The following is a 23,559-nucleotide window of genomic DNA, read 5'->3' as shown; positions in this document are numbered from 1 at the left end:
CCTCCAGAAGCTCCAAATGGCAAAACAACTTTTCCAATTATGCCTTGTTTCCACGTGAAGCCCTCAGGTGGCTTTGCAGGCAGTGGTGCTATCGGCCAGGCTTTGGTGGTTTAAGGAAATATTTTACTGGCCTCCTGAACGGAGGAATGGATTTGCCAAAACCTGAAGGTGGGAAAATAGGCAAAGAGTGTTGAAGTGAGGGCCTGGATCTGTGAGCTCTTCTGAATTTCATGTTAATTAAGAATATTCATGGGAGTATTCTCTGTGGTAAGTGCTCTGATATAAACCTGCTATAGGGGCCTCACCATATAGGTACAAACTCCTGAGCTACTTGCCCATCCTATGTTTTCTAAAGCTGCAGCATTCCTATGTTTTTTCTGGGAATTGTCTTTCATTATATAAACAGTGCTTTAATTTGAATCCAAGAGTCTGTTCCACAAAAAGAAGCAGTATTTAAAAATTCGGAATATAGGAAGTGTTGAGATGCAATATTTTACTGAGTAACAACGGTAAGAGATAGATTTTATTGGATATTTATTCCATTTTTTTAGTTCAGATCTTTCTAGTTTTGGCTACTTTATTTCAGCTTTGAGTTTATAAAAATGAGTTGCTATTGTTTCAGTTACTTTTTTTTTTCTTCTTACATTTCTTCCCAGCTGATACTACACAGTGCCACGAAATATGAAGACTTGATTGTGTTTCTTCAGCAGAACATTCACCAGGTACTGTGTATAGAGAAGATCTTAAACCTGTTATGGTTCATCTGCCAGACTTTCTGTGTCTATCAGTCTCATATGATGCCTTCTGAACAGTGTTTCAAACACTTTGACAGATTTTTGCATTTTAAGAAGCACAGCAACGAATTCAGTTCTCAAATGAGAGCAGTTCCTTCTGCTTTCAGTTCCATTTGCTTTTCTTCAGCATTGGAGCAAAAGAAACACACACAGCAAACAAAATAAACCCAGCCTTTTTTCTTTTTCAGTTCGAAATTGGTCCCTGTGGGTGCATCCTCCTGACTGTGTCTGTCATCTTATCAAGATCAATCAATCTGTGAGTGTCTTTGCATCCTTGTTTCATAGACTGCAAAGCAAACAAACTGTGCAAAGTGAGGGAGAACCCACAATATACTTATGTCTCTGGTGTTTTTAATCTCTCTTGGTGTTTACTCTGATACATATGGGGAAGTTATGCAGATTTACTCACTTAATCTTGTTTTTTCTTGTAAATATTTTCTTTTCATATGTGTATATATATATATATGCTGTTTAAGTTGTGATCAGTTCAGCATATCTGATATAAACTACTCTGTCTCAGCATTAGGTGTCATGTCTGTTGTGCTCCCTACCTTGACTGTTGACATTTCTTTCCCATACTTTAGGTATCTGTCTTAGGTAGGGATGAATATTTTCCTTGTGATGCCCCAGTCTCTCCAGCAATGATAATGATAAGGAAAAGCTGATGTACAATGGATTAGGGAGCTAATTTTTAGATGGCTATAAAATACGACAGATCTGGTCTGAGTTTATTGGTGTAATAAATACGCTGAGCTTTAATGGAAAATCATTATAACCTCTTTTAAAAACTCACTGAGGTTTGCTCAAGCACAGTTGCATTTAATTGTGCTTCCATACAGATTAAAGGTGTTTTTGTGATGCTGTGAATTTCAGTGGGTCAGAATAGAAAAGCTTTCTTCATCTTGTCAAAATCCACTTTTGTGAGAATCTCCAAAGAGTTATCTGCAAAAGGGAAAACTGTTCCCTGACAGCTTGTAATAAGAAGTGACACAGAAAGAGCAGCTGCACTTGAGAGCAGTGTGAGTTTGATTTATGTAAGCTTTTATTTCTTAACTCTCTGCATTGTCTGGAAAAGGAAATAGCAACTTAGTCCAAATTTGAGATATACAATCAGCTGCTCACCTACTGAGGTCCCAGCAAGCATTTGCAGGTTGTTTTTTTGTTGTTCTTGTTTTATTGTAATTTCTCCCTTTCTTTTGCTTACAGTAACACTACAGCCATTGGCTTGACTCCACTTTTGTACTTTAACACAAATGATGTGAAAATTTTATAGCATATGCCACTTATTCTTGTTTTTCTGAGTTAGTCCAGGTTAGTAAAGATATTTGTGCAAGTAATGATCTATTTGGCATTTGGTAGGGTCACCAAAAGCCACAGGTTCATAATTGCTACTGTTTGCATTGCTTCACTTGCCATAAAATGATAAATATTCTTCAATAATATAAGCAAGGAGCCTTTGTCCCCCATCATCTGTCAGTTCTTAACAGATGGATTATGACAAGGCCAATCAATCATCTGTGTTTGTGTTTGGGGGAGCTGTGTCTAAAGTGAACATGAACATTGCTTATGGTGCCTATTTGCATTTTGAAGTATCTAAATATTTTTACAGTTCTGCTCCTGAATTGTTTATAAAGGGAGCTCTATTTTTAAGACATTTCATGATCTTCTCACACAACTTCATTTTAAAGTACTGTTACTCTTCTGGCTTTTACTGTGTAAGATATTGCACCTATCTTTTGTTTTTAAGAAACAGGGATTTTTCTGTCAAAAAATGCAGTTTTTTGACCTTTGCATAATTTTTTTTAGAAGTGCAAACTAAATTTGGTTTATGTAATTTTCAGTAATCTATTTTAATGCCTATGTCATAGTGCTTCTCTTAGGATATTATAAATATCAAGACAACTCACTCCTGATACCATCGAGAAATATGTACCATTTAGTGAGTGTTACAAGCATGGTAAGCAATTATTTACATAACTGGCATAGTTCTGGATGAATAGTTGAAGACAAGTAACAGTTGTTTTAGATAATGGAATTTTCAGCCAGTAATAGATCTCCCTGGGATTGTTTTGTCCCAGTTTTTTTTTTTTTTCTTAACCAAAAATCAGCGGGTTTTTACAAAAGAAAACTTAAGGGAAGTTTCAGTTGTCCTGATTTTTGTTTGCATATTTTATTGGAAAAGACAGTTTTAGGTGAGAGGCTGAGAGATTTTAGTTTCTCAAACCACGTTGAAATGCTTCTGTTTGGGTGGGTTCTTCACCATGTGCCCACAAAGCTCCGGGGTCCCTTGGTAAATATCTCTTCAATAAATAATTGGCATTTCTTGTCAGCAAGTTGAAGACTGAAGGTGGAATAGTTTTGACTGTAGTGACTAATGAGACCACAGAGCTTATAGAATTCCTCAGAGCAGTCACATCTGTGGGCAGAAGCTTCCCATGTCTGTCCAGGTGGGAGGTGGCTGTGGCCAGGACACATAACTCAGGGGTGGCAGCTGCAGGAGGTGATGTGGTTCAGGATGGTCGAGACTTGTTAGCACCTTCTTAAACCTGTTCTAGCAGTCCAGAAGGATCTCATAGTACCAACAATCTCATCTAAGTGTATATAGCCTTCTAAAAACTGTGCCAAGGCTCAGTGCTCCCAGCTCCCTCTGGAATCAGTGGAAAGAGAGAAGCTTCTCTAAGAGAGTTGTCCTGTCCAAAAATAAGTGTCAAGAACCGAGAGGAGAATTGCTGTGGGCAGTGCTTGTCTTTGTTTTTGGGTGGAGAACTATTAGCTAAGACTCCTATTTTTTTAGATTTTTGCTGTTTTGAGGGCAATTGTCTGTCTTACTGCTCTGAGAAGTTGTGGACTCCCCATCTCTGGAAGTGCTCAAGGCCATGTTGGACAGAGCTTGGAGCAACCTGGTCTAGTGGAAGGTATCTCTGCCCATGGCAAGGGGATTGAACTGGATGATCCTTAAGGTCCCTTCCAACCCAAACCATTTGATGATTCTATCATTTATTTACTTTCTATGGAAAAATTTGCATCCAGGCTTTCCTAATGCTCAAAAAAAAAAAGAGAAAAAGATCATGAGTATTTTGACTTATTTTTAATGTCTAACTTAGAATGAGATAAATCCTCTCCTGAAGTGGTTACTTATCTCCCCTATAAAATAAGAAAATCTAAGTAACCTACTCATAAAGATCTTTTACAGTATAAATATCCAGTAGTGAAATGAAATCTGTTTTATAGTGACAGGACAATAAAGTGGGAGATTAAATTAAGCCTTAATAATGCAGAGCATTATACATGATGCAAACAGTCTCAAATATACTTACCTAGTGATGGGCTTTAAATAGGCTGTTCTAGAAAAGGAGAGAAATTCTGGCACCACTGCTAGTAATTTAATTATCTGAACACATCAGTTCAGATAGTTTCTATGATGGACAAAAAATAAACGATGTGTTGGGAGTTATGGTGATAAGAAATGAGAACAGAATAAAAACATGCTAATGTCTTTGTCTAAATATATGATCTTCTCATAGTTTATCTTGCATGGAGTTGTAAGACCAGTAAAGACCAGGCCAGTAAAGACACATCAGAACTAGAACAGACTGGAAGACAAAAACAAAGTTTCCCTTTACTGTGGACAGATAAAAAAATCTTTCCTCTTCGTCATTGAAGAGGAATAACTTGGAAGTAATAAAAATGTAGACATCCATGATAAGGTTGAATAAGGAGTGATTATACCTTATTTCTCAGAGTCCAAAAACTTGGGAGCTGGCAGGGAAATGCTCAGGCTTTGATGTTAAAACAAGCCATGACACTCTTTTTTCCACAGCACGAGTAACTTTCAGTACTGGGAGATAAGGAGGCCAAAAATATCAGGAGGTTCAAATGAATTTAGACAAATTACTGGAACCTACATGCTTCAGTACCTTTAAACGCACTGGTGGAGATGTTATCTCAATGTACCCCATTTTTGTGCCCTGCCTTGATGTTTGCTGCTGCTGCTGCTGCTTTTTGGGCCAGCTCCATAATTTTTGCATTGTTATGGATGTTTCTTGTGGATGGAAATTCCAGATTTCAGCCAGGTCTGTTGGGCAGTTGTTCTAAATCACTGACAATCTGAGTATTTTTTATTTAATGGGAACGCATGCCAGGAAATGCAGGAGTTTGCAGTGCTTTGTAGATTTTGGTAATGAGTTTTTCATGCTCCCAGCACTAATGGTCATCACTGCTCCAACTGATAACAAATGGCCAAAGAGAGGAGTGAGAATTCCTGAGGAAGTTGCTGAGAACGCGTTGTTGCTCCTGGGACAGGAAGGAATTCTGGTCACTAACAATTGTAAACTCCTTTTCTTTTTTTCTTTTTTCTTTACAACCACTGAAAAAATTAAAAAATAGTCATATTATACCCGCTCAGGGGACTAATCTCTCTGAACGTGCAAAGTGTGTGCTGGAAACATGTTGATAAGAGCTACAGGATGTTTTTTCCATGTATGTGGGAGAGAATGAGCTTAAAGGTGGGCTGCAGGCCCCCATTCCATGTTTTGTGTAGGGAAGTTGTGGATACTCAGGAGTAGATTACATAGACCCAGTAATGACAGCTTGAGTGAAGCCCACAGCCTGAAGTTACAACATGTAGTAAAACCATAGCACAAGCTTTTCCTGCTGGGTGCTGTCCTTGGCACCTTCCTCACTGTGCAAAACCATCACTGGACTGGGATGTGGCTCATTTGGATCTATTCGTTGGATCATCAGTTTTCCTGAATTTTAGCTCCTTTACCAGCCAGTCCCACCCTCAGTTTTCACTGCCACATTTTTCCTAATCAGTGCAGTAACTTTATTGCATTACTAGAACCTGCTGTAGCAAAGAACACATGGGATGAGAAAACCCCTCAGGTCAAATTCCTGTGTGGAAAAGCAGTGTATTGGTTTTCAGGCTACCTGGAGACAATATATTTGAGCCTGATCTGAAACACAGACTCATTGTGTTGCTCACAAATCAAAATGCCAGTGTTTGCATCCCTTTTGTTGACTTTATCACTTGCTGAGAGCAGATCACGGTGTCCTTCTGCAGTCAGCGCTGGTCATGGGGTGTCTTTCCCATTTTTTCTCTGGAGTGTTTGTGTGAGAATAAATAAAACAATGCCTTTATCTGTGGGAAAACATAAAAAAACAGGAGACTGATTTTACAAGTCAAGAGGAGGCTGTGTACTTCATTAGGGTTGGCTGCTTGTAAACCTTGGAAAACACACGTCGACACCTTTTTCCTTGTTGTGATCCCACAGCTCTGCTTACTGCCCTTCTTTGCTGCTCCAGAAATGTGTACAGCCCTGCTTCAAAAATTATTTATGCTGTTTCCAGTTTGGTGTTTGGGAATTTTGATTGGTTGGAGTTGGTTATATTTGGGTTTTTTTGGTTGTTTGATTGGTTTTTTTTATTATTTTTTTATTTATTTATTTGAAAAGCCAATGTGTTTTTATTAAATTGGATAAATCACAATATAACTCCTTATCAGTCTAAGATTTCTCACACCAAGTAGGTGTGTCCTTAGTTATTCCCAATTCATCTCTTTCTCTGAAATCTTCTATTAATTAACAATTTTTAATAGAGGGAATCATATGGTTAAAACTATGGGGTTTTGTGCCCTTGAGCACTTATTCTTCATTCTTCTGGTACTGTTTTACTGAAGTGGGGAAGTTAAAATTCCTTCATCAGTCATGCTAATCCATTCTTGAAATAAACACACACCAGCACCAAATCATGTTAATAGCTGGTCATTATTTTGCCCTGTAAGATGCTCAAATATATCTGTTTGTCAGCTTAGTTTTACTTCTGTAATTATTTATCTGATTGCAAGGAATATTCCAGCCCTTGGAGCATCTCCATGGCCTCCTCTGGACCTCCTCCAGCAGGTCCATGTCCTTCTTGTGTTGAAGGCCTCAGAGAAGAAACTGTACATTGGCTACAGAACTTTGGCATCCCTAGCCCTGATGTCACCTGCCTTTCAGGTTTTATTTGCTGGCCCATTTTTAACTGGATTATTCCACATTGCTGCAAGCACAAAATAAATGCTCTTAATTAACTGTGCACTTCATTACCATAAATTATCTTAAATTATCTCAACAATGTTAAACTTATAAAAGTACACTTAGAACATGTTGAAAGCCAAGCTGTGGGAAACTCCCTTTAGTCAGTAAGGCAAGTTTTTCTTTTGAGATGTGTAACAGATAATCATCACTCTTTTAATCTGAAACAAGCCATTTTGGGGGGTATCCTTTTCTATATCCTTTCTGTATCATTTTCTGTATCATCTACTGTGAATTAACCCCAATTCTGAGGTGTTACTTCACCTTTAATGTCTTTCAGTCACGTGGGACATTGAGAAGGAAAGCGATGCTCTGCTGGCTCATGAACTGTGGGTGGAACAAAGGTTGCTCCACCCTCAATCCACTTTCCTCAAGTGACACCTTTTCCTGTCCCAGAGCCAATATCTAATTGGAGTCCAATCTCTAATTTTGGAGTTCCCCTGAAATGCACCCACTCTCCTCATGCTGTTTGGCTGGTGAAGAAAGGCTTTTCTGTGAAATGGCCATCTGGCTTGGCCAATGGTAAAAGGAATTGCAGCTTCACATGGAGGATCCAGTCACACGGGGCATTCCCAGTTCTTGGTGCAAGTGTGTTTTTATGTGTGAGCCAGTTTTCTGGGAAAACTTTTTTCAGAAGTAGTTTCCCCCCCTAACTGAGAGAGCCTGGGAGACCAACAGCGAGGGGAAATAACGTGTGTGGGCAGCTTTTCACTCTGTGTTTACAGTGGTGGAATAGAAATAGATGTCATCATGTGTTTTACAGCTCAGCCTTTTGGTGATGGAAAAAAAGAGTGGGGAAGCTGCTGTTTTCAAGGGGAAACAGCTGTCAGTGATGTTACAGTGCTAAAAAACAAGCGGCTTGACCTCACTGAAAAATCCATCTTTGAGAATCTCAGACCTCTCTCCAAGACCAATTTGTGATTTTACAACATGAAGGAAGCATGAGGTTAAATTTACCAGAAGCAGGGGGAGGAGAGAAAATAGGAGAGATTGTGTGGGATCCAGTCCTTGGTGGGGAAGAATTGAGCCCTTGTTTGTTGAGGTAAGTGAACTTCTGTGCCTCCTGCCCTATGGGTGGCATGTCATTCAGGATTTTCAGGATCTTCCTTGTCTTTGAGCTTCTGTTGTGAGAATTAGACAAAGGCCTTGTAGCTGAAGTGCTCATTGGGCAAGAGTTGCTTGCAACATTAATAAGTTCATAGATGCAGAACAGCTGCTAAGAGGTAATAAAGAAGGGATTTTGCTTGAAATAATTTAATGTTTTTCCTTCAGAGAAAGGCAAGAATACAGGCATAATTCAGCCTTAGCAATATTTGTAGGAGGATGTGAGACCAAGATTTGAAGCTCTGAGGTTTATATTCTTTCAAAAGTGGATATGCAGTGGAATGTATTGATGTGTGAAATGTCACCTTCTAACACTTGAGAAAGAGGGGACCCAGGGACAAAACCATAAAGCTAAAGGTGATGAGAGAATGGGGTTTTGGAGACGAGATACAGGAAAGGAGAGGAGGGTCTGACAAAGCAGAAATAGCAGGTGTCTGCCAAATAAGGTCTGAAGATAAGGAAGCTATTTAGCATGGTAGATAAAGAATGTGACCCAGGTGGAAAAGTGACCACTAAGGCAAAGGAGAGGAAGAGTTGAATTAGGGTTGAGGAAATTTGCAAGACTGGAGAACAAGGAGCAGAATTTAGTGGTAGAGGAAATGAAAAAAATTAAACAAAACTGAGAAAAAAAGGAAGAATCGAGAGGACAAAGAGGTTTTTATACTGATTCTGTTTGATATCTTGTAAGTAAGGGACTGGTATGGTGGAAAATGCAAAAAAAAAAAAAAAGGGGAGGAGGTGGAACCTGGAATTGACACCAGTAATTGGGACATGTGACTCCTGTCTCCCTGTTAAGGAAATTCAGGAAGCCTTTCACCAGCATGGGTCCACAGAGCAGAGAAGTGGACTATATATTGGGTGTGGATATGGAACAGAAAGGTTGCTTGTGGCAGCATGGGAAAAAAATCCAGATTGCTCCCCTGACACATCCAGTTCCTTGTAGAACAGAGCAGGGTAACTCCTAAAGCTGAGGAACACACCTGAAGAGAAGGAAGATTATTGGCTCCTTCTCTGGAGAATTTTCTAATTTCTAAGGAAAAAGGGCAAAGGAATGAAAAAAAGTGTGAACAACAACTCTCTCTGTCACTAGTGGTGTTGGAAAACACAGAAGTGATGTGGTTCAGATGAGGTCAGACCAGACCCCGAGTCACAGAATTGAAACAACAAGCAATTCCCTTATCATATTAATACAGAGCTATCAGGAAAAGATGGGAAGTTTCTGTGTAGAGTGGATGTGGCTGATATGAGGAGTAATGCTGAGAATGCTCTAAATCTAAACTAATATTCTACTTTTCAGTAAGGAGAACAGCAGTCAGGATGGAATTTATGCATTGTAAATGGATTAATTTTGTGGGAGGTAGAATTGAACCTGAAAAAGTGATGGCTGCACAACATAAAGTTAAAAAATAAAACAGGTATCTTTATACCTGTATCTCATTCCTAAACTTTTACAAGACTTCCAGAGCTCTCTCTTGCTTTTTCAGACTCTGTGGGTGGACTTTATTCTAAAAGCTTACCTGCTTTGTCATACCTTACCATACACTTGCCTCATTGAAACCTACAGTTACCTTGCATCTAAATATACAGTAAATTGGCTTGCAGTTATAGCACCAAATTGAAAAAAAAAATTGAATAAAATTAGTTGATAGAGACCTAATAAGAGTTTTTTTGTATTTGACATTATGCCAAGTGAGAAGTCATTTGGTAATGTGAAAATAAGAGATCTTTGTAGAATTACAGAGGTGATAAAGGAAAGGAACTCACAAAAGAATTATCAGCATGAGGAACATTACTGATGGAATTTGTCACTGATCAGTCTGGGATTAGACAGTTTTTATTCCCTACAATAAACATTGGAAAAAGGGAGTGGTGTGCTAATGAAATGTACTGATGACTGAAAAGCTGAAAGGCCCTGTCAATACAGAGAACAAATCGTGCTGCAAAAAAAGAGTTGGCTCCGTTTCATGATGAGGGCAATAAAAAAGAATTTATTTTCACTGCAGAAGCTACAAGGTCTTGTAAACACAGACTGCTCACTACTGTCTGTGGGGGTTTAGAATTTGTAAATGGCAGGATGGGGAGTTGAATAGCAGGGCATACAGTGACTTTGAGCCAGCATCATAAAATAGCCTTGGATCTACTCTTAGGGTGTCTCAGCATAAATACTTTTTGGAGGTGAAGAAATATTAATAGGTTGTGCAATGCACTGATGTGCCCTCAGTGAAATACCAGGTCAAGTTCACCCATTAAAACTGGGAGAAGTGTAGGAAAAGCATAGACCAGAGGAATGAGAAATCTGTCTTACCAAAGGATTATAAAAGAAGAAAGTTTTTATGTTTTTCTAGCCTAAAAACCCACGTTCTGACGTGGGACATAACTATTTTCTAAAAAATGGGAAGGTGGCAATTGTAAGTGAACAAGAAGGATCAGGAAGAGTTGTTTAAAGATCAATTTTAGTACAGAATACAAATGTATCAGTAAACAGCCTGTGAGTCAATAAACTGGGAAAAAAGTGTGAGTAGATTTCAGGTTCCTAAGCTACCACTGAGGAAAATATGGAAAACCAAGAAAGCAACTAAGAAATGTGGTTTCCTATGAAAGAGGGTAACTGGGATGGCTGGATTTTTACCTGCCAGATGCAGGGATCATCATCTTCCTTCCTTCCTTCCTTCCCTCTCTACAACTCTGCTTTATCCCAGGATGGATTGTGGCTGTAGTGCACACCACGGGTCATATAAACAGAGGATTGTTCTGGGAAGAATGTAATGAAAAGTAGTGAGTAAATGTTCCTTAATCATCTCCTCACCAGCCAGGGGTTTGTGAACATCTGTTGCAGTCCATCAGTTGGGTCCTTTTGTAGTGAAATGATCCTTGTCTCTGTAGTCTCTTCCCATGGAAAAGCTGCTCCATGTCTTAACCGTGGTTTCTTCTAACTATCACAACTTCCTCTGATTCTGCTATATCTTTTTCTATGTCTGCTATATCTAATGCTCAAATTCTGCTCAGCTAAAACCTATAACAAATTGGCTGTATGAAATCAAGTCTTCATGCTTTACTTTCAATTAACTTGTCTGATTGAGGAGTCTTTTTTCGAAGACTCGCTACAAGGTGTTATTATTTCTATGTCAACCTTATTTCCCATTTCTCAGCTTTTAATCTAAATAAAAATACACTCAGCCTTTCTGCAGTGCCAGAGTATTTGTGAGTGTGATTTATCCATCCAGGCCCTTGGTATTTAGGAATTTCATGGCCGTGTCCAGGTCATGGCAGGCTCTCTTTACTGGCTGTTCATGGGCTGGAGAAAAGGCATTTTCCAGTAGTTTCTTCTTCTGCTCTGCAAATTATCTAAGCCAGGTCACCTAAATTGCCCTCAGGATGTACCAGTTTCTCTCCATGTCCAAATGAAGTCCAGAGTGATTACCTGTTTATGTGTCCATCTTTAGATATAAAAATTAATGATACGATGCCCGTCCCTAAGTGCTTGATTAGCTTTCCAATCTTGTTTTTTCCCTTTCCTTTCCTGCAGCAGATCAAAGCATTTTCATTTTGATTTTAGGGGAATAAAGTATATTTATTAAAAGACTCCAAAGGTGGGAAAGAATAAGTGTGATTCTACTAAAAAATAGAGCAGTAACAAATAGATTTTGACCAAATTTCAGCTAGTGTAGTCTCATACTAAAAACTCTTCAACTGTTTGCTGAACCCAGGGTCAGTGTGGTCACACAGATACAGGTTTAGTATCTTTGCTTGATCTGTTGTGCTCAGGAAGACATTGCATTCCGTAAGAAAGATAATTTATTTTAAAAACTAAAATACTGGGTCGAATGTGCCAATAGATTAATCGCTTTTCCCATCAGATCTACCCCTGTGAGATGTAAATATAAATGTCAGCACCCTGGAATAGCAGAGCTGATGAGTTAATGTGAATGAATACCACAGTACATGTACATTTTAAAAACTTTGTGAAAATAGCAGGTGTGTGATAAAGTGATAAATAAAACTTGAAGCCACTTTCTTGCTTTCATTGCTCTGAATCCCAAACATTTTTTTTTTTAAGAGGGGCTCTTCCCTCCCTCTTTGAACATTCATTTGAAACCTTTGCCATGTGCCAGTATATAAAAAAAATAAATATTCTGGAACATTTACACAATAAGGCAGTCACCCATCTTGTCATTTTCCACATCCCCATTGTAATTATTTGAAATCCTTATGCCTGAAGACAAGCTTTCTCTCTCTGCCAACCCCAAATCTATTTTAAGAGCAGACTTGTAATTGTGTGTTTGTTAATGGAACTGTCTGTTGCCATGAACAAAGTGAGATCACCAATTTTCTGTGGCAGCTTTGCCACAGAGTTAAGGACCATAAAACAACCAGCACTTACTTGAGTGCACTATTTTTTCCTTTATATTATTTTATTTTGTTCTGCTGTACAGTCCAAACAATATCTGTGGTAAATAACTAATATAAACTAACTCATGTTCTGGTAGTCTGGAATTATTCCAGTGTTAATGTTTGTATGTGACTTTTATATTTAATATGGACTTATTTAACTTAAATTTAATATTAATACTCAGTATTTATATTTAATACTCTGTATTAATACCACTTTGTCCCAGCATGGAGTTCTCCATTTAAGACTCTGCATGAACTTTCCTGGAAGTAAATTGAGATAAAGGTGTATGAAGCATTTTAATAATGTCTTACTTATTTAACTTAGTTTTTACTAAGAAAAAGTTCATCTGATTACAGATCATGTTATATTTGAGCATCCAGTGCTCAAAATATATATATTTTGGATTTTTATTTATGCACTTTTAAAACTTTATTGAGTCCATGCAGATCACTGTAATTTATTTTATCAGTGCACCATCAGTGCTGAGGTTTGTAATGACATTACAGTTTCTTCTATCTAATGCTATTTTTGTCTGTCTGTCTTAAACTCTTGGAATATTTTCTAATTATTTGTATATCCCAGAATGGATTGAAAACACAAGTCAGTTTTCCAATAACTCTCTTGAAGTCAATTCAGAGGTTTGGCTCAGAACATCTGTCCACCTCCAGTGTTTACATCCTTAATAAACACATTATTTATAACTTGAAACCGACAGTTCCAACAAGGCTGAAGATGAACACACAGTCACCAACAGGAGAATGAAGAGCAAATAGATTCAGAATATAAAATGATATTTTTTGGAAAGGCATTCCTGCCCTAAACCCAACAGCATTAGAAAACATGAAAAAAAAAGTATCATTCACAGCAGGTGTATTTTGTTGGTTTCAATCATTATGAGATTTCTCCGGTTGCTATAAAGTAAGTTTTTTGTCTGAAGCCACCTTACATATCTTTTGGTTTTGCCACATAATGATTTTTGTTTTGTGTGATTCTAATGTGAGAAAAAAAAATGTTTGCTTGCATGAGGAATGAAAGGACAGTTAAGCCTTGGGATAAAGGCTCAAAATCACCCTTTTTTGGGGGGAAAAAAAGAAGTTTTAAATAAAAATATTTTAAAAAAGAACAGTACAAAATGAAACTGTACTCTGTGGTTTCACAGAGATGTAAACCACAGCACACACAGTACAACTACAAATAAAAATCAACCCGAGAGATCTCACTGAGTGATCTGAAATTTAGCAACTTTTTATTTGTGTCAGCTCAGGGAATTATTTCTGCTGAAGGCTGTGCTTAAGCATATTTTAAAGATGTGTAATTTCAAGTATTTGGCCAGGAGATTTTCAAAATCAGGGGCTTGCCTCTGATTTAGGAGGGTTTTTTTCCACAGGCTTTACAGTATGACCAGGTAATTACCACCATTCTGCACCAGTAGGCAACAGACCTTTACCTCACTCTCCAGCCAGAACTATGTGCTGTCACAACACTGGAAAATGCTGATAATATAGAAAAAGAAAGAAATATTTACCATTAAGACTTTTAATGTTAATTACCATTATGTTAATTTTTAGTGCCTCTTTCCTGACCTGTGGTTCTGTCACAGCAGCACACGGAGTGTTGGGTTCCGAATTAAGAAGGGATTCACAGAGTCAAGACTTCACTTAGTCTGGTGATGACTGGGATACTTACAGGACTCCTGGCTTAAAGTTAGAGGTTTTTTTCTGTCTTAAAGTCATTTAAAAATTATAAATGGAAAACTCCATGCTGGGACAACATAGTATTGATAATGATGATTATTCCTTACATCTGTTTTGACGTCTGATAACCAGGACACCAGCATGACCAAATACTTCATGTTTGCTTATCACCAACGAATGTCTCCACAGCCCAGCAGAAAAAAACCCCACACAGTTATCATTATCTGATATTTTTAAAATGCCTGAGGTGCAGTTGCACCTAAAACCCAGTAAATACACCTGCAGAGAAGCTGGTGAGCCTTTGGCAGGTAGGAACAACGACGTCAAACCCGTTCGGAGGAGGTGTAAACCTCGTGGCTTTAATGCCTGACCTTTGTTTCCTCATTAGCAGGGCTGATTGGAAAGGCAGATGTTCTTCTCCTTGAAAATCCGAGATCCACCTCTAAACCCCCATATTGTTTGTACCTACAGATGGAATTAGAACTTCCTGCCATTGTCCGTGCCGTACGTCCCACCGTCCCCGACTGACGCATATTGTATAGTCTGCTCATGTCACGGTGTTTGCAAGATGAAACTGTTTCTAAAACTAAGAAATGGCCAAAATCCAAAGATTATTATCATCCCATCCATGCCTTGCAATGGTGCATGAGGGAATTTTCCCTACCACAGGCACGCTTTTCCTTGGTCTTTCCTTTGATTTCATGCTGGCAACAGATGTCGGTGGCACTTTATTGTGACTGACACTAACTTGTAAATTATCTTTAAAGTAAGGTTTTAAAAAGGGCTAAAAGACATTTTTCATAAAGGGGTGAAATATATTTTTTAAAAGAGATAATTTTTTAATAAATGGGCAAAATGATTTTTTTAAAAGGGAATTGTGATTCAATGGCTACGACTTCTTTCAAATGATTTTTAAGTATCATTAGGGCTGTGAATGGTAGAAATTGTATTTTGCATTCTGATTTTGGCATTCAAAGGAACCCTATGAGAAAGTAATTATCTAAAATTTGGGATGAAGACATGGAATGTCCCAGCTTTTTACTTAAGAAACAGATTTTTTAGTGGAGCACGTATAGCAATGTTAAAGGGAAGTGTCTAGCTACCTTTGCCCTCACCACATCAAGTCAGCTCTTGCTTTGTCACAAACAAAATATTTCCTTTTTTAAAAAGAATTATTGTGCCAATTTTCAAGAAACATGAATATTTCTGTGCATAGAAGATTTTTCAAGTCAAATGACAGTGAAAAGCCCAGATGATGTAGAATAATGAAGTTTTAATTGATGATCATTCAGGCATTCTCTCTACCTCTGGAGCAATACCAGCATAAAGATGGAGCCAAAACAATTGAGATCAACATATTTTATACTGAAGGGAAATAGCTTTTTATGACCTGTAGAATTAATCTGTGGAGTTTATTGCTGTAGCTCTCCCAGGATATAGTACATTGTGCTTTCTCAAACCTAGATTAAACATTTATTCATGTATAAAATAATGTTTGCAATTACATTATATCTGCAGGCTAAAAATTATCACAGTTACGACCTTTATTTTTCAGGCCATCAACCAATCACTAATTCAATAATTCCAAGAGTTATGAGAGAGGGAACTTTGAAGAGACATCACTCTATAATTATCAATAATGCAGTTTCATGGAACTTCTCTTTGATTTCACAAAACAGAAGGGACCACACAGCACCATTATAAATGTTTACACATAGAGTCCTCTTTTCTTTTCTTTTCTTTTCTTTTCTTTTCTTTTCTTTTCTTTTCTTTGGTTTTCGTTTCTTTTATTTTCTTTTCTTTTATTTTCTTTTCTTTTCTTGTCTTTTCTTTTCTTGTCTTTTCTTTTCTTTTCTTTTCTTTTTTCTTTTTTCTTTTTCTTTTTCTTTTCTTTTATTTTCTTTTCTTTTCTTTGCTTGGCTTTTCTTTTATTTTCTTTTTCTGGTAAATTGCTCTGCTAGTATATGGAACGGCTATTATCTTCTATTCTCTTCTCTTCTCTTCTTATTCTCTTTTCTCTTTTTCTCTTTCTCTTTCTTCTCTCTCTTCTTCTTCTCTTCTCTTCTCTTCTCTTCTCTTCTCTTCTCTTCTCTTCTCTTCTCTTCTCTTCTCTTCTCTTCTCTTCTCTTCTCTTCTCTTCTCTTCTCTTCTCTTCTCTTCTCTTCTCTTCTCTTCTCTTCTCTTCTCTTCTTCTCTTCTCTTCTCTTCTCTTCTCTTCTCTTCTCTTCTCTTCTCTTCTCTTCTCTTCTCTTCTCTTCTCTTCTCTTCTCTTCTCTTCTCTTCTCTTCTCTTCTTTTTTCCATTCCCTTCCCCAGGTGTATGTTGTGGAGTCCACCTCCTTTGAGATATCCAGGAACCATCTAGATATGGTCCTGGGCAACTGGCTCTGGGTGGTCAGAGATGGGGTGGACAAGGTGACCTCCAGAGGTCCCTTCCAACCTCAACCACTCTGTGATTCTGTCAGGCAAGTAGTGCAGTAATTCTAATTTCTGATGTTCTAACTAGTGGTGACAATGACTTCTTCTCTACAGCTATTTCTTCCAAATCTAGCTCTATCAACTTTTGCTCACCTCGGGTTTTATTGATATACTCACTTTTTTTCTTTTTCCCTGCGAAAAATCACCTTGAAAGGATTCAAAAACACAGAGCTGTATTTATGATTGGGAAGCAGTTTGGTTTAGCTTTTCCCTAGGATGTGGAGATGTTAAGTCTAATGGAAAGAAACAATTGTATTTCAGTTTAACAGTGTTCCCCACTCCTGATTTAATTACGTTTCCCCCTCCTTTCCAGGGTGCGCAACGACTTCGATGTGCTCACGAACCGCCTCATCGGCAGCCACGGCTACTGCACTCAGGTGGGCTCGGGGTGGGATCCTGGCATGTCACAGGAGCTGACCTCTGGGAAGAGATGGCATTCCTTACTTTAAGTTGTAGAATCATAGAATTACAGAATGGTTTGGATTGGAAGGGACCTTAAGGATCGTTTCATTCCAACCCCCGCTGCCACGGGCAGGGACATCTTCCACGAAACCAGGTTGCTCCAAGCCCCGTCCAGCCTGGCCCTGAACACTTCCAGGGATGGGGCAGCCACAGCTTCTCTGGGCAACCTGTGCCAGGGCCTCCCCACTCTCACAGTAAAGAACTTCTTCTTAATATCATTTGAACCTACAGTACTTCAGCTTAAGGCCATTCCCCCTTGCCCTGTCACTCCATGCCCTTGTGAAAAGTCCCTCTCCAGCTCTCTTAGAGCCCCTTTAGGTACTGGAAGGCTACTCTAAGGTCTCCACAAATTTCCTTAGTTTTTTTTATTTCATCTCCATAATGTCCAGCACCTTCATCCTTTATTCTTTTACCTTTTGTTTTGGCAAATTGTTGTCTTTGCTTTCAGAGCTTATGATTTCCAGCCTGGTTTTCTGGTCCGTGTGTGTCTGTACCTGTATGTGCATGTCCTTATACTCTTTTCATCTGCCTCTTTTGAACTCCTTATTTGATTTTAGTGCTGAGATACCACTGTGTTCCCTCCCTGTCCTTTCAGAGAGGGTCTTGTCTGATCCTACAACTTCTCTGTAAGTGGTCACTGCTGTACTAACTGAGCTGCTGCTGATGGAAGATAACTGATAATTCAAGCTGGAGTCCCTGACTTGTTACAGATGTGTCTAAAAGCCACATGGTGCTTGAAAATCACCAGCCTGAATTGCTAGCTGACACGTAGGACCTAAACTGTATGTAGCTTAATTCCAACTCATGTCCTGTAGCAAACGTCTCCCACTGGCTCGAGTCCTCCAGAGGCACCCACCCAGTTGGAAACACTTTGCCTTGGACACGTAAATCACAGAATTCTGTGACAGAGATTCCCCCAAAGCTGGGAGCTGGGCAATGGTGTGGTGTGAATATGGTGCACAGCTGCCCAGGGAAGTGGTGGAGTCACCATCCCTGGAAGTGTTCAAAAAACTTATGGATGTGGCACTTGGGAGGTGGTTTAGTGCTGACCATGGTGGTGCTGGCTTGACAGCTGGGCTTGATGATCTTAGAGGTCTTTTCCAAACTTTTTGATTCTATGATTCTGCTGCCACTTTGGTTGCCAAAGGCAGGCTTCATGTCCTCCTGTACTGTTGCTTAGAAGACTTTTTCACTGTGGTTACTCAGTGATTCCTCAAGAAGGTGATGGAACATCACTGGTGGATTAGAACTGCTAAAAACATCAGTAAGAACCCATAAACTCTGGGGAGTCCTTCAGGAGAAACACAGAACTGTAATTGTGTGCAGTAGTTTTGAAACCAGTTCCAAACTGGCTACAACAGAGTTGTTCATGTCTTTGGGCAGGGTAATTCGGACTGTTTCTTCAGGAAGCTTTATTCTTGTTGTTTCCCCTCCTGTTTCTTGCCATATGGTATTTATTCACAGGTGGTTCCTTGCTGCTGCACAGTCTACTCTTAGCTCTGGTTACATCCCAGCTGGCCCTTGTGGGATGTTACACTAAGAAATGTGTCCCATGTCTCCATTCCTTGAACTTTATGGACACTTGCATGTGCACGTGCACATCCCCCACCCTGTCACATGTATTTATCCTCTGACAAACCCCTACTTCAGTTGGAGAGGAAATAATCTACAATCCCCTATGGTAAATATGAGAATATTAGTGATATGGGTCCATATAGGTGAATATCTTACTGAATGAGGCTTGAGTTCATCCAGAAATAATCAACAAGGAAGAAAAATAATGTAACAAATCTTGTTCAAAATACATCACTGAGCACATACAGAAATATCAGATAGTACTGGACAGGCTTTGGATATATCTCATTCATGCTGTAGTTCCATTGTAGAGAAAAAGGGACACCACTATATTTTAATTCAAACAAAACAACCCTAATATGAGAAGGTTGAGAGTTGGATGTAAGACTGAATTGGTTATGAGCAGTTCGCCTCTGGAAAGATGAATATTGGAAACTCCACTAAGATTTCCTCATTTTGTTTTAGGGGTAGACTTTGCCCAAAGTATCTGGAGAATTTTTCATAAGCGATCCTAATCCTAACCCTAAAATTAAAGGCCATGATATAAATTAAGGCTCTGGTACACGTGTAACTTTTATCAATCCTGAATGAATCTTGTGCTGATGTTTAAGTACTGTTTGTTTTTTGTTTTGGTTTGGTTTTAAACACGTCACGAACAGGAATTGGTGAACCTGCTTTTGACTGGCAAAGCTGTGTCCAATGTTTTCAACAACGTGATAGAGCTGGACTCTGGGAATGGGAATATCACAATCTTGAAAGGCATCACCAGCCGCAGTGACATCGGTTTGCTGTCTCTCTTCGAGCACTATGATGTCTGTCAGGTATTTCCTTTCCCTGGCTTTAAGCAAAAAAGAAAACAATTGCATTTAAAATTAGCTTGGGGTGAGTAAAGCAGCAAGGCAATGATGGGCTTGGTTCGGTTGCTCTGCTCTGTGCTGGAGAGGTGGTGGTGTTGTGTGAGCAGTAAAAAAAAAATTATAGAAATTAAAATGGGTGTTAGTGCAGTGGGATTGTTCCCTTTAACATGCTTTGGAAAGTAGTATTTTAATTGTATTCGTCATGAGAATTAAAAGATAGATTAAAAATTTCAAAGAAGTGACAGCTATTAGTTTACCTCTGGGCAAACTTCTGTAAGGATTTCACTGGTTTTCCACCTACAGTGCTGGGGAGATGGACATCTTTCCTAAAGACATGTTCTATCTTAGACAGTCTTGTGTTTGATTCAAGAATATTATTTGAAATTCTCTTGCCTGTGTTGGATGCCAGATAGGATACATGTAGCAGTCCCATCTGGATTTGCAGTCAGCACCTCTATAAAAATTTGAAAGCGATTGCCAAAGAAATTGTTTGTACTGATACAGTATAAATGTATGACTGAAAAGAAAGCCTGGTTTTAACCTTTTCCCAGCTACATTTTCCTACTACTTACAAATAATAATTTTTGTTGTTTTTAATTAACACAATAATTTACATTGTTCATAATATTATAAAAGGCTTGAATTCAGTCAAGAAATTATATCAGTGTATCCAAATCAGATGAATTCAGAACAGAGTGGGCTAAAAATAAGTAAGCTTCTGTGTCTAGTTCACGCTTCTTTTTCTTTTCTATAAACAATGTAACATTTAAAACCTCAAAAAATGGTTCTGCATCACTGTAGCATTTTTTCCGCTCTATTGGGAGGAAAATGACTTGGGAGTAGCAAAATGGTAAGTGAGGTCAGTGCAGGTAAGAGCTATTTCTTTCCCACCTGCCCTCTAAAAATAAAGTAAGTTACCCAGGGAATCAGACACCATTTTCCACTTATTCTGCAAATTATATGGTAGAGGGGTTCTGTTTCTACTACTGTGCTCTTGCCTGGGAGCTGGAATCATGAGCAAGGATCTGTTTTTCCATGCCAGTGGCTCTTAATCAGTTACAGAAACTCCAGTAGACGTAGTTTCCTTTTTTTTTAGAGTCTACACTAGCTGGGCAGCTGCTGCAAATTGTCTTGGTTCTTATTAAGAACATCTGGGAGTTCTCTGCATTTCAGTTCAGATGCAGTGTCTGCTCAGGACTAGAACAAAAGTCACATTCTGGTGGACTTTGGCCTCAAAACGAGGTGTCTCCACTGTGGCTTCAGCATCAAGGGCCAGATTCTGCTTTCTGTTGCAATATTTAGAGCAATTTAGGAAAAATAAATGTCACTGGTAATTTGGAGGAGTGGAACTGAGAATAGAATTTTCAAACTGACTCTTTTCTTCCTCTCAGTAAGTGGATTCAGCATCCAATTACAGTGTGGCTGTGAGGCTGGGAACTGACACCAGTCATGGAAAAGGACTGTCATTTTTGGTTGGTTTTATTTTTTGTTTCCAGTAGCAAGAAAATCCTGAGCGTGCTGTATGGTGAATCATAGACATCGGAGTTGGGAAACTCCCTTTAGGTCACATCCAGCCAATCTCCCAGGGGATAATTCCGGATATTTTTATGTCCTGTCATATAGCAGGGTTTCTTTTCAAAATCTGTGTCCCTGAAGTTCCTGTCTCTTTGTTCAGATGGCCATTTTTTAGCTGATTTTCGGGCATCTAACCGTGATTTTACCTTTCTTCTCATACATCTCTACTTTAAAATATAAGTACAAACACAGGTTTGTAGGTACTTGTGAATTTGGAGATTTTAATATCTACTACACAGCTTGTGTTTGGATACACTAATATTAAATCTGACTCTTCATTCACTTAGTTTCCTCTGATTATAATTTTACTTCTAATCCAACCTGCCCCCTAAACAATTCCTCCCCATCCGCTGGACATTTGCAGCTGATGTAACAGTTCCTCCCTTTTTCATCAGTACATCCTGTCCAAAGCTTGTTTTTACTACTCTGCTCTAGACTTGTTCCAACTTGCCAACACATTTAGGAAGAGATATTCAAGATATTCCAGGCTGGATGCTGAAAATCCACGTGGAGAAAGATTTCTATACCATTTTATCTCCCTTGTCTAATACGTGGAGTATTTGTATATAATCCACAATTCCCTTGGCATGGCTTCTGAGTTGAAAATACCATGAGGGCATGTGAACTGAATTAGTCCTCCTGTCAAACTTCAACAGTAGCAAATGAAAACAAAATGATCCCTTCCTTTTTCTCCTGGAGAATCCCACTGTGTTCCCAATCCATTAATCTCTTCCAGTGGATCATGCCGAATGTGTTATCTCTGCTGATTAGAAAAATGTGTGCTCCGTGTAATTTGTCTGGAACTGTTAATGTCTGATCATCACTCTCAGCCCTGAAATATCACCACACTCAGAAGAGCTTTTTGCAATGTAATTACTTGTTGCAAATTGTTTCCCAATGACAGATGGATCCATTCCATCCATTTCATGTGCAAACGTTTAGTTCCGTAGTGAGATTCCCTATTTTAATGCAAAAAAGCTAAAAGCCCAATTCTGTTACTTTTCAGTAGCCAAGTTACACATTTTTGAATTTTTTTTTTCTTTGTGCTAAGCCCATATTTAAGCAATATTAATTCCATGTGATCTCACACATTTGACTTAGAAGCGTAAATTGAGATTTTAGGTTTTCTGGGATTTATTTAGAGCTCTTAAAGCAACAGAAACATTTCCAAAAACTGGTCAGTCTGCAGAAAATTGGTGGAGGTTTCCCCTTTTTGCTGAGCTGCAGGACACAGCAGTTCAGTGAAGTCTCAGGGAAGCTGAGTGGTTTCTCAGCAGGGACAAGACCTCAGAGAAGGGGATGAGGAACAGGAGTGGGCAGGGCCAATTATAGCAGTCCTGGGTGAGAAAGTCCCTGCATTTGGGTCAGAGCCTTTGGCCTAAATGCCACGTTAAAATTGCAAGTGGAAAGACTTGGAATGATGAAGTTCTTTTTTTCAAAATCTCTCCTGATGTTAAAAGTAGAAACGGATGGAAACAGATGCTCCTCATCTTTTTGGCAGGTCATTTAAGAGACTTACTGTGACAAAGGGAAAAATAATCTGCATTCACAGGTGATAAATTTAAAAGACACCACTATTATTATTATTATATTATTATAATATAATTATAATAATATATTATAATTATATATTATATATAATATATATGACATAATAATATATATAATAAATTATTGTAATATAATTATAATTTATATTATTATTGTAAAAGACATCATTATTATTAATAACATACTCATTTCAATAATGTTAATAACCCATCAATAAATACCACTGTGCTCATTAATATTAATAATGATAATAATAACAATAATATATAGCATTTATGTGTCATTTCCTATTGAAAGATCTGTGTTTTCCAGGAGTGCCAAGTGTCATTACCATTTTACAGATGGGGGTAACAGATGAATAAAAGTCAAAGTGCTTATCCCAGTAAGTCCCCCAGTAAGCTCGTGGCTGAACTGGGATGAGCACAGGTTTGAATCCCTCATTCTAAAGGCAGTATGGTATTGGCTGATGAATTTGTTCATCCTTCTGAAAAGTGTTTTGAAACCACTTTAGTTAAGTGCTGGTATATGTGAAGTAATGGAAATACTCAAGGCTAATTGTCTCTTTTGAACCTTCACTCTGATTCTTTGTTTTCACTGATTTTCTCCTGCTTTAACCTGTCCTGCTGTAGTAGTTAAACCTCTTGCCACCTGACCTCCCAAACTATCCCCGCTCTGATTCCTGACAGTGTCCCAGGCACTCCCTGAGCTGTCAGCATTTTGGGAGACTGTTGCTTTTTAGTTTTTGCTTTATTGAAAATGAAGAGAGGACACTGACAAAGCAGTTATGCTCATTTTCCCTCTTTCTTTTCAAAGAGAAACAGAAATAAACAGAATTTATTCATTAAAATTCCGCAGATGGGAAACATTATCTTTGGTCCTTTTGATGAAACCAGCACACTCTGTGCTGTGACAGGACCTACTTGAATTATTAAATTCAGCACACATGCTCTGTCTTCTGCCACCTCACTGCTTTATTTACCCTGTGGAACATCCTTCCTATAAC

General features: G+C 38.5%; 1 protein-coding gene across 2 annotated transcripts in view; it reads left to right on the top strand.

Annotated features, from left to right (window-relative positions):
- MINDY4 (MINDY lysine 48 deubiquitinase 4) overlaps positions 1-23,559 on the top strand; it is a 70,306-nt gene that overhangs the window by 29,566 nt on the left and 17,181 nt on the right. For both annotated transcript variants that reach the window (XM_027733452.2, XM_027733450.2), the window contains 4 exons: positions 657-722; positions 983-1,050; positions 16,850-16,913; positions 19,233-19,394. In XM_027733452.2, the coding sequence (XP_027589253.1) occupies positions 657-722; positions 983-1,050; positions 16,850-16,913; positions 19,233-19,394 (360 nt within the window). The remainder of the gene's footprint in view (positions 1-656; positions 723-982; positions 1,051-16,849; positions 16,914-19,232; positions 19,395-23,559) is intronic.

The sequence above is a fragment of the Pipra filicauda genome, unplaced genomic scaffold (genome assembly GCF_003945595.2).
Source record: "Pipra filicauda isolate LSUMZ 115617 unplaced genomic scaffold, ASM394559v2 scaffold1_size10287979_pilon, whole genome shotgun sequence".
NCBI lineage: Eukaryota > Metazoa > Chordata > Aves > Passeriformes > Pipridae > Pipra > Pipra filicauda.
The sequence above is the reverse complement of the archived record's forward strand: the minus strand, read 5'-3'. Positions and strand labels throughout refer to the sequence as shown.